The sequence below is a fragment of the Phodopus roborovskii genome, unplaced genomic scaffold (genome assembly GCF_943737965.1).
Source record: "Phodopus roborovskii unplaced genomic scaffold, PHOROB, whole genome shotgun sequence".
Classification (NCBI taxonomy): domain Eukaryota; kingdom Metazoa; phylum Chordata; class Mammalia; order Rodentia; family Cricetidae; genus Phodopus; species Phodopus roborovskii.
In genome coordinates this window covers 408,833-422,372 of record NW_026125865.1, presented here as the reverse complement: position 1 = coordinate 422,372, position 13,540 = coordinate 408,833, and the positions used below count along the sequence as shown (strand labels likewise).

Below are 13,540 nucleotides of genomic sequence, written 5' to 3'. Positions count from 1 at the left end.
AAACAAAAACAATCAATTGGACATCTTATGTGCCAGTCAGTGTTATAGAAAATACCTAGGTCAGAAGCTTATTGTTACTTCTTCAAAAACGTTGAAGACTAAAGAAAAACTTTATAATTCCAGCTAAATTACTAGATAGAAAAACATACATACATCCAGCACATTCATTTGCTAGGGCTGACAAAACCAAAGAACCACATATTGTGTGGCTTATCAGAACTTAAATTTCTTATAATATTGGAAGCTAGAAGTTTGAGTTCAAAGTTGATTTTGTTTTTTTTTCTGAAGCCTCTCCTGGGCTTGTAGATAAGTCTCCACACCTGGGCTTATAGATAAGTTTCCACATGATCGTCACCCTCTATCAGTCTCTGTGAAAATTTCCTCTCATAAGGTCATTGGATATATTGGATAAAGACCCACCCTAATGTTTTCATTTTAACCTATTTATGCCCTTAAAGACCTTACATCCTAATACAGTAACAGTTTACAGTTTTAAGGGTTTGGACACCAAGCTAACATTCTGTGAAGTAAGGCACAACTTTATCTATAAGCATCAGTAAATAAAAATGATCCCTCTCAACTGACAATATCAAGTGAGAGTGAAACGGGACTTAGGTCTGGTGGTATTCTAGGTGAACTTCCAACAGGTAGCACAGTCATTTGCAACTCTTAGAGAATCATAATCATTTCAATGAACTGGAAGACACTGGTTGGCAAGGAAGCCACATCCAAGACACAGCACAAATGAAGACCCACGGGTGAGAAAGTGATGAGACATGGTAGAATCACTGATACCTGGACTACCAGACTTGGGAAGAACTTGATAGGTTATCCAAGCCAAGCCCCCATTTAATTTAGGAATCCCAGGCAAAGGGCAATTGAGCTTCTGTTTGTATGCCTCCAGTGCCTGGGATCATATCAAATCTTTAGGCTTCAGCCAACTGTGTGAGACCCGAACAGTGACTTGAAAAAAATGAACAGTTTACTAAGGAGACGTCAAAAAGTTTATGTATGTAACATGCTAATGACAACCTCATTGACAATATCCTCCAGGACCTTTTTACTGATATCATACTTCAAATTCTATCTTGCTGCAGCTGCAACCTGTTTGCAATTCTAATACAGCCCGAATTGCCCTACAAGTCAGGAGCCCTGGATTCTTGTATTTTTGTGCTACTTTGGGCAGAGATATCTTTCAATCTTCAGTGTACATGCATGTAACAGAGTGGGGTAGTTAAAACTCCATTTTGTTCACCTCATAGAATTATTCAGAAGATTATACAGAATAATGGGTGTGATTGGAGCCGACAACCTCAACCCTCAGCAGATGTAAAAGGGCAGGTCTGGGTTTTCTTGCCCAGAGTTGGCATCATGAAAAGATGGGCATTTTCTGTTGATAAACGTTTTTCTCATTCTCAGCCAAATAACCAAGTGGGAAATTCATCTATCATTTACACTAGTTTTTCTCATTCTCAGCCAAATAACCAAGTGGGAAATTCATCTATCATTTACACTACCTCTTATATTCCTGAAGATACAGGGGAGACAACTGGAATGGTGTGTGTGGTGGTGGTGGTGGGTGGCAGGAGAGAAGGAGAGAGAGAGAGAGAGAGAGAGAGAGAGAGAGAGAGAGAGAGAGAGAGAGAGAGAACACAGTGTGAGCTGAAAGAAGTTTGGAAAGCTGCCGCAGAGGGTAAAGTCAGAGCTTTATTTTCTATGTGACCATATACAGCTCCCTTCCCTTTTTCAAACATCCTTTTATTTTTCTCTACAATGGTGATAACAATGCTTGCTTTTCCATGGTTATTCTGAAAAGTGAAAGTAATGCAGATAAATACAGAGAGAGAGCTTGGGGGAGAGGCATGAGAATTCACTGTCATGTTTTCAGTGGGCCAGGATCTTAATATTTAAAGACTGTCCCAACACCTTTTCCAACTTTGGAGAAGACTTTCCGCTGAGTCGACATAATTGGGAAGCCCCACAATAAACTGCATATAAATCGAGAGCGGCAGGAGGGCAAGCAGGGGTGGTAGCTGCCTTACCCTTGGCGGAGGTTATTCCCCCTATATTCTCGCCTGTATCCAACCCCTCAGTTTGCAAGCCTTGGAGGAAGACAAAGGCGGCTCACTGGGACCCCCTCCCCCATTTGCGTGTTTCCTTCCTGTCAAGCCCCCTGGGAAGCTGCGGGGTGGAGAAGCACAGCCCGCACGCCGACAAGAAACAACCTAACTGAAGGCTAGGTCAGGCTGAGGGGATTCGGTTGTAGAGCTGTGGAGGAGGGGAGGCGGAGGGGGCGCTGGGGCTCTCGCTTCCTCCAGTCCTGCCCTCCCTCCCAGTCAGCCCGCGACAACCCGCGCCAGCAACCCGGCCTCACAGAAGCTGGACTTCGTGGACACCATGCAGTGGATTAGAGGAGGATCGGGAATGGTGAGTGCACGTAGCTCTAGTTTTCCCTGCATGAGCCCTAATCCTCCAATCTGACCTCCAATCCCTCGAATTAACCTCCACACCAGGAGCCCCCATACCTCTGCCCACCGCCCTCTCCACTGTCCTTCAGACACCAGTGAGCTTCCTGTAGCCATTTTAGGAGTCTGTGCTTGCCTGTCAAACCAGTAAAGACCCCTCCCATCCCCCCCCCACACCTCAGGCATCTCTGCAGCCCTCCGAGACTGGGGTAGGTGCAGGCTAGGGGATAGATGAAGTGACCAGGAGCATCCCAGGTAACACTTGGGATGCCAGAGAGGCAAGGGTCTGACATAGGGCTCTCTCTGTAAGCAGTAAAGCTCCCAGGACGCAAGCAAGCTGGCAAGGGTTGAGGGGAGCATCCACAAAGCCAAGAATTGTAGAGAGCCTTGTAGGAGAGCTGCATGACCTCCTTTACTAGGCTGTATGTACCTGTGACCCCTAGCCAGCTCTAGGGGGCCCAGAACCACCCAGGTGGAAGCTATCTGAGAAAGACCTGCAAAGCTTCCTTGCCTGGGATGGTCTCACCCAGTCCACATTTAGGGCTTTGTCAAGGAGAGATGGCTACAGAAAACCTCGTCCTCTAAATGGGAATTCAACTAGCAGACCCCCACCAATGCAAGGAGGGTGCGCTTTTGTTTGTATGTGTGGGGGTGTGTTTAGTATCATCTTCAGTTCATTTTATGCCATGGTGATCCCTTTTATACCTGGAGACCTTGAAATGACTTCCCATTGCAGAGAGGAAGTGGTGCCTGATTCTCTGAATCAGCCAGGGACAGTCCAAGTCTGGTTAGGGGAAATGGGGAGGGGAGGGCCACAATGACTTTGTAGTCAGTACCGACAGGGATATTGGAGGGCAGTTGGGTTGGGTCAGCAAGCGCTGATGCCAGTGTCAGCACATACTTCTGCACTACCACCCACAATCTGCAGCAAAGCAAGAGACTGAAACATTTGGGGGGGGGGGAATGATATTAAACTCTTTTTTTTTCATTTTAAAAGGAAGGAGAGAATCTGGTGTGGGCTAGGAATATATGCAAAGGAGCAAAGGAACACCCCTTTTTCCCTTCTTCAGGGTTTTCTCAAGCTCTCTGTTTCAGTAATTCTTAAAGGCAGCTAGTTTATATCATTAAATACAAGGGCTTACCTAGCTTCTTTCCCCAGAACTCTCTACTTCCCAGGGGACCCACAAGGCTAAATCAAATGTTTGTAGAACCAGTAAAAGTGAGAGCAGGTAAAGACATTAGAGTGTTTGGAGTCTAGCCAGCACACCAGAGGACACAGAGAATGGGACAGATTTGCTCAAGGCCACAAACTCTTTGGAGGTAAATTTGAGTCTCCTGACTCTCCTTCACTGTCCTTCTTTAGCATTCCACAAATTACTGTTTCAGATGGCGCTAAGAAAGCTAGAAAAGAATGAATCAGGAGAAGACTTTCAGAAGGAACAAATGCTATAATATCTGCCTGAAAACTTCCATGCAAGTTCTATCATTTGTGGCAGCTGGGTCTGGGCGAAAGTTCCCTTCTCTTGCAAATGCATTGACAAGCCAGGGCTCAGAACCATGTGCTGAAAACTGATTAAATTAATGGAGAATTTGAATTTTTCCCAATTTTAAAAGAGGCCAATGACATATCTTGCAAATCACTATGTAATTAAAGATTAATTGGTGAGGGAAGAAAACCTCATACTAAAAATTTAGGGGACCAAAGCAGTGACTAGTCTATGATAAAAAGCATTTACCAGTTCTACATGGAGGCACATGCCTTTAATCCCAGCACTCAGGAAGTAGAGGCAGGAGCATCTTGGGGCCAGACTGGTCTACAAAGCAAATTCCAGGTCAGCCAGGCTGCTACACAGAGAAACCGTATCTGGAACAACCAAAAAAAAAAAAAAAAAAAAAAAAGCTTTTACCTAGCCATTCTATTATTTTAGTCAGGGAGGCAGAAAACCTTTAGTCTTTGGCATGGTGTTCACTGTTGGGATTACATTGGGTCTCAGCTTTCTCTCCCTTAAATGAGATTACTAATGTCCACCAACATCCCTTCCAGTAAATGTTGGATAAACGTTAACTAGTAAACCAACAACTGTTCCTGTTAATATAGCCAGTGATACCCTACTGAAAAAAAAAAAAAAAAAAAAAAGAGTTTTCTCTTTCCCAGTAGGTGTCAACTGAAGATAGCTTCTTGGTTAGGGGTAGGATTCTATGACTAAATTTCCTTCTCAGTGTGTGGATTTTATTTGGTTTGAACCTGTGCAGATTTTATTTTTCTGTTTGTTTTAATTTCATTTTTGTGGTTTTTGTTGGAGGGTGAGGAAATATGAAGTTGGGTGGGTAGGGAGTTGGGGGAGGGGAAAGAATATGATCAAATGATGTTGTATGAAAACGTATTTAAATAAAAAAATTAACTAGTAAGGATTATGAGGCTGGGCATGGTGGCTCATGCCTGTAATCTCAGCAACTTGGGAGGCTAGGGCAGAATCGGTGCTTGAGAGTAAGGATTATGAGGGGAAAACGGAGTTAGTTGTAGTCATCATGTAATGTGGCTCTATCATTTACACTACCCTGAATTTTTTTTCCGCACATCTGGCAGTTGTAAATTAATTAATATGTTACCATGTAACTCATAAAACATTGTTTAAGATTTTACAGAAATTACTATCTCAGTGGATACAGGATGTTTAAGTATGAGTTCATATTGGATGATAAATTGTTCAGCTTCCCCTTGAAATGACAGTTGTCAGTGAAGGAAGAATTATGTATAGAATGGAAATAATATTCTTCGTAAAGTCTAAGATTAAGGGCCTGACTTTTGTATTTGTCTTACTATTCTCATCCACGAATAACAGTACCTTTAACTTTTAGATGTTACTGTACACATTGATTTACTTAAAAATATTAGACTATGCACTATTAACTTTTATGGATGTGATACAGAGGAAAAAGAGCATTGACCACAAATAAATTGCAAATTATGCTCAGGGATCTTCCCATCTAGTATGTAAAATGGCAAGATGTGTTGAGCACTAAGGAAAACAGTGAACAGAGATGAAAATGGGATGATGTATTAGTTAAAATATTTCTGACTAAGGGATAGTTAGGCAGAGATATGAAAGAACTTAAGGTTCATATGCATATTTAGAAAAGGATGCTAGATATAAAGACAAACCAGAAGAAAATCTAACTAGCTTGTCTAAGAAACAAAATTCAGCAGGTAAAAAATTAGTAAGTGGATAAAAAATGTTAGATGAAATCAGAGAGAAAATTTAAATGTAGATCAATAAATGATATGGGGAAATTTATATGAGTGAGATGAGGAGACATTGGAAGCTTTTGAGTTGATGAGGGCATTATCTGACTTATATTTAATCAGGAGAATAGATTATAGTGGGGATAAGGACATAAATTGGGGATAAGGACATAAATTGTGAAGAGGTTCTTATAATAGTCCAGGATAGAGGTGATGATGGCTTGGCTCGTGGTGATAATGGTAGAGATGATGAATATGATGAAAGAACTGTACATAGTATTATTTGTAAATTGCTTGTCTTTGTATTTTTTATTACCTACTAAGTCACTCACCTGGCTGAGCCCTGGGTTACAAAGAACAAAGAATAGCTATATACATACAAGGGTATTTCATATAAAAGTCAGTGGTTTGAGTCATCTGGGTTGGACTCCTAGCCACAGTGTAGGTAACAGAGATTTGGTTTTAGATAGCATTTCAGTCAATCAGCTTTGATTTCTGACATGACAAGAAAATTAAGTATATTATTAAACTTTTGGAAATTTGTTATACTTAGCATATATGGTATCTAGAATGGATCAATTTTTTTGCTGGTATAAAAGGCATGTGCCACTACTGCCCAGCTAAATCAAAGTTACTCCTCTGTATAACAAAATTATATTCACTAAAAATCATGCAATGGTCAGCACTATTCTTCATTTTCATAACTTGTTCTTTAATTTATAAACAGTTAATGTAAATGAACCATGCATTTCTATTTTAAAGAAATATGATTTAGAGAGTTATCACATGTGTGAACCAAGATGAGTAGCCACTGAGCAAAGATATTAGACTTCGTACCTGGCTTTGTCTTGTTCTTTAAGACTAAAAAGAAAAAAAAATCCCAGTTAAACATATAGAATAAGAGAATTATTGTGCTTTGTTTCTTGGTCTTCATAATCACTGTTTATTTAAAACCCACATATAAAATTCAAAATATATAGTACAAGAGCGATTGTGAATTTATAAGGATCACCTAGAACTACCTTGAATGATTCTGAACCTTAATGAAAGAACAAAATGAACATATGCAGTTAATTCTGTTTGTGTGTGAGTGTTCTAGTTTACTTCTCCATTGCTTTCATAAAACACTGGCCAAAAGCAACTTGGTGAAGGAAAGGGTTTGTGTGGCTTATAGATTATAGTCCATTAATGAGGGAAGCCAAAGCACAAATTCATGGCAGTAACCTGGAGGTAGAGAACTGAAGGAATACTACTTAATGCTTTATGCCTCATGGGTAGCTCAACCTGCTTTCTTATATAGCACCAGACCACCAGCCAGGAGTAGTACCACCTACAGTGGGCTGGGCCCTCCCATATCAGTCATCAATCACAACTAGGAAAGTGAGAGAGGTAGAAACATAACTTGAACCTTCTCCTTTTTAGACAACTTAACCTAGATCAGACCCAAAGTCAGAATGGAAATGATGAGCCTAGGGTGGAGAGTGGGGAATAAAATTATTTACCAGACTAGAATTGTTATATAAATGTTTTTAAACTTAACACACACTGCAGACAGAATGTGTAGGCAAATTTTGAGGGGGATGGGGATGAATATGAATGAAAATTGCTGAATGGAGTCCTTTGTAGAAATTGCAAGAAAATATTTAGTCTTGCCTCCCAGCCCATTTGTGTGGGATCTATCTGAAAAGAGTTCAAGGGGTAACTTGCTATTCTGAGGCAGTAATATTTGTAACACTGTTTTTCCTTTTTGAGATTAACGATTTGAGGTGATGTTCCCTCGAGGACCCCTTAGAAGTTAGGCTCTAATTGTTTGCATAAAACATCAAAAATTACTGGATTATGCTTCAAGCAGTTAGAATCTGTCAGCTAGAGAAAGCAGGAATTTTCTTCTTAATTTCAACTTTTTTTCCCCTCTACCTTCAACCTTGACATATCAGCAAAGCTAAATAATTGACAAAGGAGTGAATATTTCTTCTCTTCTGGAACTGATTTAGAACTGTGAAATAGTGAATTAGTATTTGGGGAACTGGTTGGCATTGCTGATCTGTCATTTAGTTATAGGACTATAAAGCATAAAAGGTTTGAGCAGAATTTTGGAGAGGGGAGGAGTTAGTAGTTGTAGGAGTTTGAAGGAGGAACCATGGTATCACTTTCAGAGTCAATCAGTACTTGGTGGTGGGAGAAAGGTGTTGGTGAGGATGGTAACATTTGACATTCTTGAGAACTTAATGGCCTGTGACTAGGAAAATACCAGTCGCAAAGCTAAATTAGAAACAAGAAATGTGCTATAGGATCTGAGAATTCAAGTTATTCCTGTTAGATTTCCTAGGAGATTTTCAGGCCTGGAGATGTATAAATATAAGGGAAGACTGTCAGGAGAAGGCACACCAAGAGAGTCATGACTATTTAGACAAATGAATCACATTCAAGTAAGATTTTAAATGCTTTAGACTTAGGAAAGGCAAAGGAATGGATCTTTGTGGGTTAAGGGTTGGTTTTTAAGATAGAGGTATATGAGTAAAATTACAATGAATATGCCTCAATACAGTATAACTCAAGGTAAATGATGACCATGCCCAGGAATAGTTGAACAGGTCTCCCTATAGAAATGGGCCTAACACAAACTCGAGAAACTGAGTAGGATTCTGTAAGATGGTAAAAAAAAAGCGGGGTGGGGGTGGGGGAGATTGTGGGGGTTGGAGGGGGTGGGTTATGTCTGGGCATGGGCATGTCATGGTTTTACTTAGGTTTCTCCAGAGGAGTGGACAGGTCTCCAAGAGCCTCCCAGAATAGCTTGGTTGAGCTTCTTATTGGTGTAACAGTCTAAATTATGCTCAGATAAATGCACAGTGATAGGCCTTGTAGCTTGACTATAGTTGGAGATATTAGAAGGACTCAATAGTATCCTTCTGGACAATCTGGACAGCTTTGAGTGGTCTTATTTTCTGTGGGAGTGTTTCTAAGGGGGACCCAATCTCCAAGGTTATTGTAAAAAGGTCGTTTTTAGAAGACGGTTTCAGTCTTGCACTGTGCTTGTTCTGGTACTCAGTGACAACCTTGATTGTTTGCCTCAGTGATTATATGCTTAAATAGATGATGAATATCTGAACTGGTAAAAAATTTGTCGGGAGGAAGGACTGACCATAAAGGACTTTGAAGGAGCTGAGTGGGGTGGTAGAGTTGGGAGTCAGGAGGAATCACAAATGTACATACACTTGGGTAAATAGTGGGCCAGACTGTTGAGTCATGAGCACAAACTTAGAGAGTTCTTAAGGGTTAAATGAGTCCTTTCTGCATTTACAGAAGATTGATGGAGCCAGGCTACATAATGCTTCATTTCATAAGCTTCAGTCACTTCCTGAGGGGTACTGGAAATGAAAGACAGACTATAGAGTTTGAGGAACTCAAAGTGAAGAATAATGTTTTATAAGGACAGTGATTAGCTTTGAGGCCCTCTCTGTTTTAATGGGGAATTCCTCTGTCTGTGGATGATATCTGCTGAAACTAGTAGATATTTTAGTTCTTTGCATGGGTGTATGTGAAGGATATCACATAAGCAGGTGGGAACTGATAGGGCCGCAAAATTTGAATGTTAATATTTTCCCAGTGCTACCTTCTTTCACTCATGTACTTTACAGAGAAGCAGGTTTAGTAAGAACAGAGAGAACTAGTACTGGAGAGTCCATAAGTGCATACTTTACGATATCTAGGGCCCATGCCATTTCAGGGATCAGTCTTTTGGCTCTTCCTTTGATCCATTTTAGGCCTCATAAAAAGGTTTAGCTTTATGGTCAAACTGGCGAACCCAGTTCTACCAAACTCTGCCCTGATCAAGAGGTTCTTAGTTGTTGTTTGATGACAGGATTCCCCAAAGTTAGAATATTATCATTATGGTATCTGAAAAGGCTCCTTGGACCTGGAGCTAATAGAGTTCTATGAACAGGACCTTTTAATTTTCCTTCTTTTAAATAATGTTTTAACTTATTCTTTGATAATTTAATACAGTGTATGTTTTGTTGAGACTTTGGGGACTTTGACAAAGAAAAAAATATCCACATAGGGCTGAGTTTTAAAGAGTTAAGATTGTAAGTGGGTTAGTGTTTGTTATTGATCAATAAATTATCTACATACTGAGGAAAGTTACTCCTAGTGAGAAATTTAAGGGAATATAAGTTTTTGGCTAGATAGAGCCTGTTCAAAGAGGTGGGGAGTTATCCTAAAAGTTCTGAGGTAAGACAATCCTTGAGTGGAAGGATTCTGCCACTGGAAAGCACATATGAAATAAGAGATTAGTATGAGATAAGAATAGAAGAGAAAACATCCTTTTAGGCTAACACTGAGGATCAGGAAGTGCGGGAGGGTATCTGTTCTAAGAAGGTATAAAGCTCAGGAACTGTTGCCTCTAGGTCCTGGACCATCCTGCGTAATCTAACTGACTTTTTTACTGCCAAGGCACAGGGTGTGGTGTGGAAAGTTATAGGGTCTGAGTAGCCTCATAAGCAGAAATGTATCAATGAAAGGATATAAATAGTTGTGTGTGTGTGTGTGTGTGTGTGTTTGTGTGTGTGTGTATCCCCGTCTGTGTCCCATACTTTAAAGTACATTAGGTTTGAGCCTTAGAGAAAAATTGTTAAGAGTCTGTGACAGTTAATCTCAATTGTCAACATGAGATCTTGAATCACCTGGAAATGGTATCTCTCTAACCATGCCTGTGGGGGATAATCTTGACTAAATAAATTGATAAAGGTGTTGTAATTTAAGAAAAGCAGTGGGTGTGTAAGAGAATGATGCCACATGACAGAGTTCAAGCAGAGGGGTCTGGGGGAGATCATAAAAGGGGGAAAGAGAAGGGGAGACCAGTTTCTAGAGACAGTAGCAGCAGGAAAGAGCAGAAAGGAGAGAGGGGGAGAGAATGGGGGGTGAGGTGGAAGGTGGTCAACAGACAGAGAGATGGAAAGAAAGAGAGAAGGATGGGAGTGGGCAGGGCCTTTTAAAAGGGAACATTGTGAATATGCACAGGTTTTGGTGTTCTTAGTGGCTGCAGCTGAGGGTGTATCCTGTCAGAACCCCAAAGACAGGCCAATACAGATGCCGGAATACTAACAAAAGGAAGACCTGCCCACTGTGAGTGACACCATTCCTGAAGCTAGGATCTTTAGTAAGCACTAAAAATGGATGTGTGCCATACTTTTAGGTGTATTTGTTGAGTGATGTAGGTGTCTATAATAGATACAATAGGGAAGAATTTTGGGACATGATCATATAGGAAATTGTCATAAGATATAAGTAGGAAACCTGTCATTTCTGGAAACAGAACTTCAGGTAACCAAGCCCTAAACAGAGAGGGTTGAAAGTTGGACAGGACCATACCCAGCCTCTCTGCTGTCTGGAGAGAGAGGCAGACTGAACACTGTTATATACTAACCAAGCTATGTGCCTCATATGTCATGTCCCAAAGGTGACATATTCAACAGGCCTACTGTTTCACAGAAGTCTCCTATTCACTGTTTACACAAGAATGTATTAGAACTTTGTGGGTACATATCTGTAGTTCAAACCACAGGACAATTAGGATCATTGACCCTTGTTTGGTAATGTAAAGGAACCTTTACATACGTCCTTGTGATGTAACATCTTGTCTTTATGACCACCTTATAAATGGCATGAAAAGAAGCTATCTTGCTTTTTCATGCTGCTGGCATCAACAACATTTGCCTCAAGGCCAATTTTATACTGAGTCTCTCTTTGTCCTCTCTATAATCTAATAGTGACTTGTTGATAGGAGTGCCATAAAAGCCTTTAGATTCTCAAAGATGTTTCATTGGGCCCGAGGATAGTGCAGCTAGAAAGGACCAGAAAGTAATGAGTGGAAAGATATGTATCTATTATGCAGTTTAAAAAGAAATTAAACTGAGGTGTGCTTGGGATGTGCCATCAATTCTCATGAGGAGCCTGGGGGACTTGAAGGTTGACCCTCAGAGGAGATGAATTGGACTGAAAAATTAGTGCTAATAGCTAAAAAGAAAATAATTTTGTTCTTTGCCATATCTAAGATTACATGAATCTCATTCACAGAGATGGAGACTATGGAACCTTGTAGCCTTAGGACCTCATCAGTCCATTTGTCCTTTTTTAGGTTTGACTAGAGCTTGAGGTCCTTGGGTGGAGTCTGGGCTTCTCTCGTTAAGGAGTAAGAAATAGTCCCCCCTCCAGTGTGCCTGTATTTTGCAGATTGGATATGGTCTTGGAGAAAGGGTATAGTCTGTTATAGAGCAGAGAACTTTGCTTTTTATTTTTGGCCCCTTTATTTCTAATAATTTTGTCCATATACCAAACAATTTTGTCATCTAATTTCAGAACTTTCAGGGACAACAATATAGGCCTTGCTTTCTGTAGTGCTCATATTGCTTCTATACTACCTCAGGTGTAATGTTCAATTTAGATGTACTTTTGCCCAAATCTTCAGACTAGAGATTAAAGCTCTGTAGTCTGCTAGTGCAATTTAGCTCACAAGTTAAAAACGGGTTGTATAGTTTCTAAATAGCTAGGGAAAAAATCAAAACAGGTATATTTGGTTAGGTGGCATAAGAATATGGAATTATATGAAACCCAAATTTCAGGGCTTATAACGTAGTTTCAACCACAGTCATATAGTTAAAAAGATAAGCTATCATTTGTTTTCTATGGCTACTTAAGTGAAGTTGAATAGTTATAACAGTGTTCATATGGTCCGTGCTGCCTACAGTGCTTAGTAGTTGGCCCTTCACAGAAAATATATTGCAAATTCTTAACGCAAAGCTACATAGTTACTGTGGATGTGCCTTATAAGGGACAGACAGGAGTCCGAATCTCTCTCCAACTTATCACATCATGTCATTTACTTTATGTGTTGTGTCATATCTTAAAATTTAGAAAAAAAGGCTTTGTCTATCTTGCATTCTCCCTAGCTACAACACAACATGTTTAAATATTACTCATTTTATAGATTGTAAATGAAAGTTTGGAGAGGAAGGGTGCTTTAGCCAGGACCACAAAGCTATTCAGTAACTAAAAAATGAATCTATAGAAATAAGTTCCAATTGACAGTGCATTTTCAGTAAGATAAATTTAGTAGGGCCAAAAGAAAAGAAGCTTACCAGTTGTGAACTTGTTACATGGCAAGCTATCTCAATCAATCTTCACATTAGTCATTACGAAGTCATTATGTCTGTCTATACTCGTTGATTTGTTAGTTTGTAACCCAATGTTCAGTTTCAGACCAGATATATACTATGTGTTAAGCATTCTCCTGAACAATAGAGATGCAGCAGGGAAGAAAAATTGAAATGTATCACTGTAATCTGAGAGTTTGTAATCTAGTCTAGTTTGGAAACAACAATAGATATTTTAAGCATCCTACTCACTGTTAATGAAATGACAGTATCAGATATCAAATGCTCATCTATCTGATGGCAAACATTTTTCTATTATATATTAGCCACCCATCCATGACCATTGTACCCCTTAATCTATTATCTGTGCTCTCCAAACATTGCTCACTTATATACATAACAATTCTTCTATCCATCCATCTACTTATATATGTAGCCAGTAATTTATTGATCAATTGTAAATTTCTGGGTGCTGACAGTATGGGTGCTGTAAATTTCTGGGTGCTGACAGAAGAAGTTCTTATCTTCACATTTGGGCATATAGTATAATACATGAATATTTTACAATGTAGTTGTAGAAAAAAATAAATATATGCATGAAGTACCTTGAACAGTGCCTGACACAGATGAAAAACTACATAAATATTTTACATTTCTTTAAAAGTAAAAAGTCTTCTCAC

General features: G+C 39.8%; 1 protein-coding gene across 1 annotated transcript in view; it reads left to right on the top strand.

Moving 5' to 3' along the window:
* The first annotated feature begins 1,998 nt into the window (after positions 1–1,998).
* Positions 1,999–13,540, top strand: part of Arhgef9 (Cdc42 guanine nucleotide exchange factor 9) — a 163,232-nt gene continuing 151,690 nt past the window's right edge. Inside the window, 1 exon segment of the mRNA XM_051178858.1 lies at positions 1,999–2,427. Coding sequence (XP_051034815.1) covers positions 2,398–2,427 — 30 coding nt within the window. The 5' untranslated portion in view covers positions 1,999–2,397.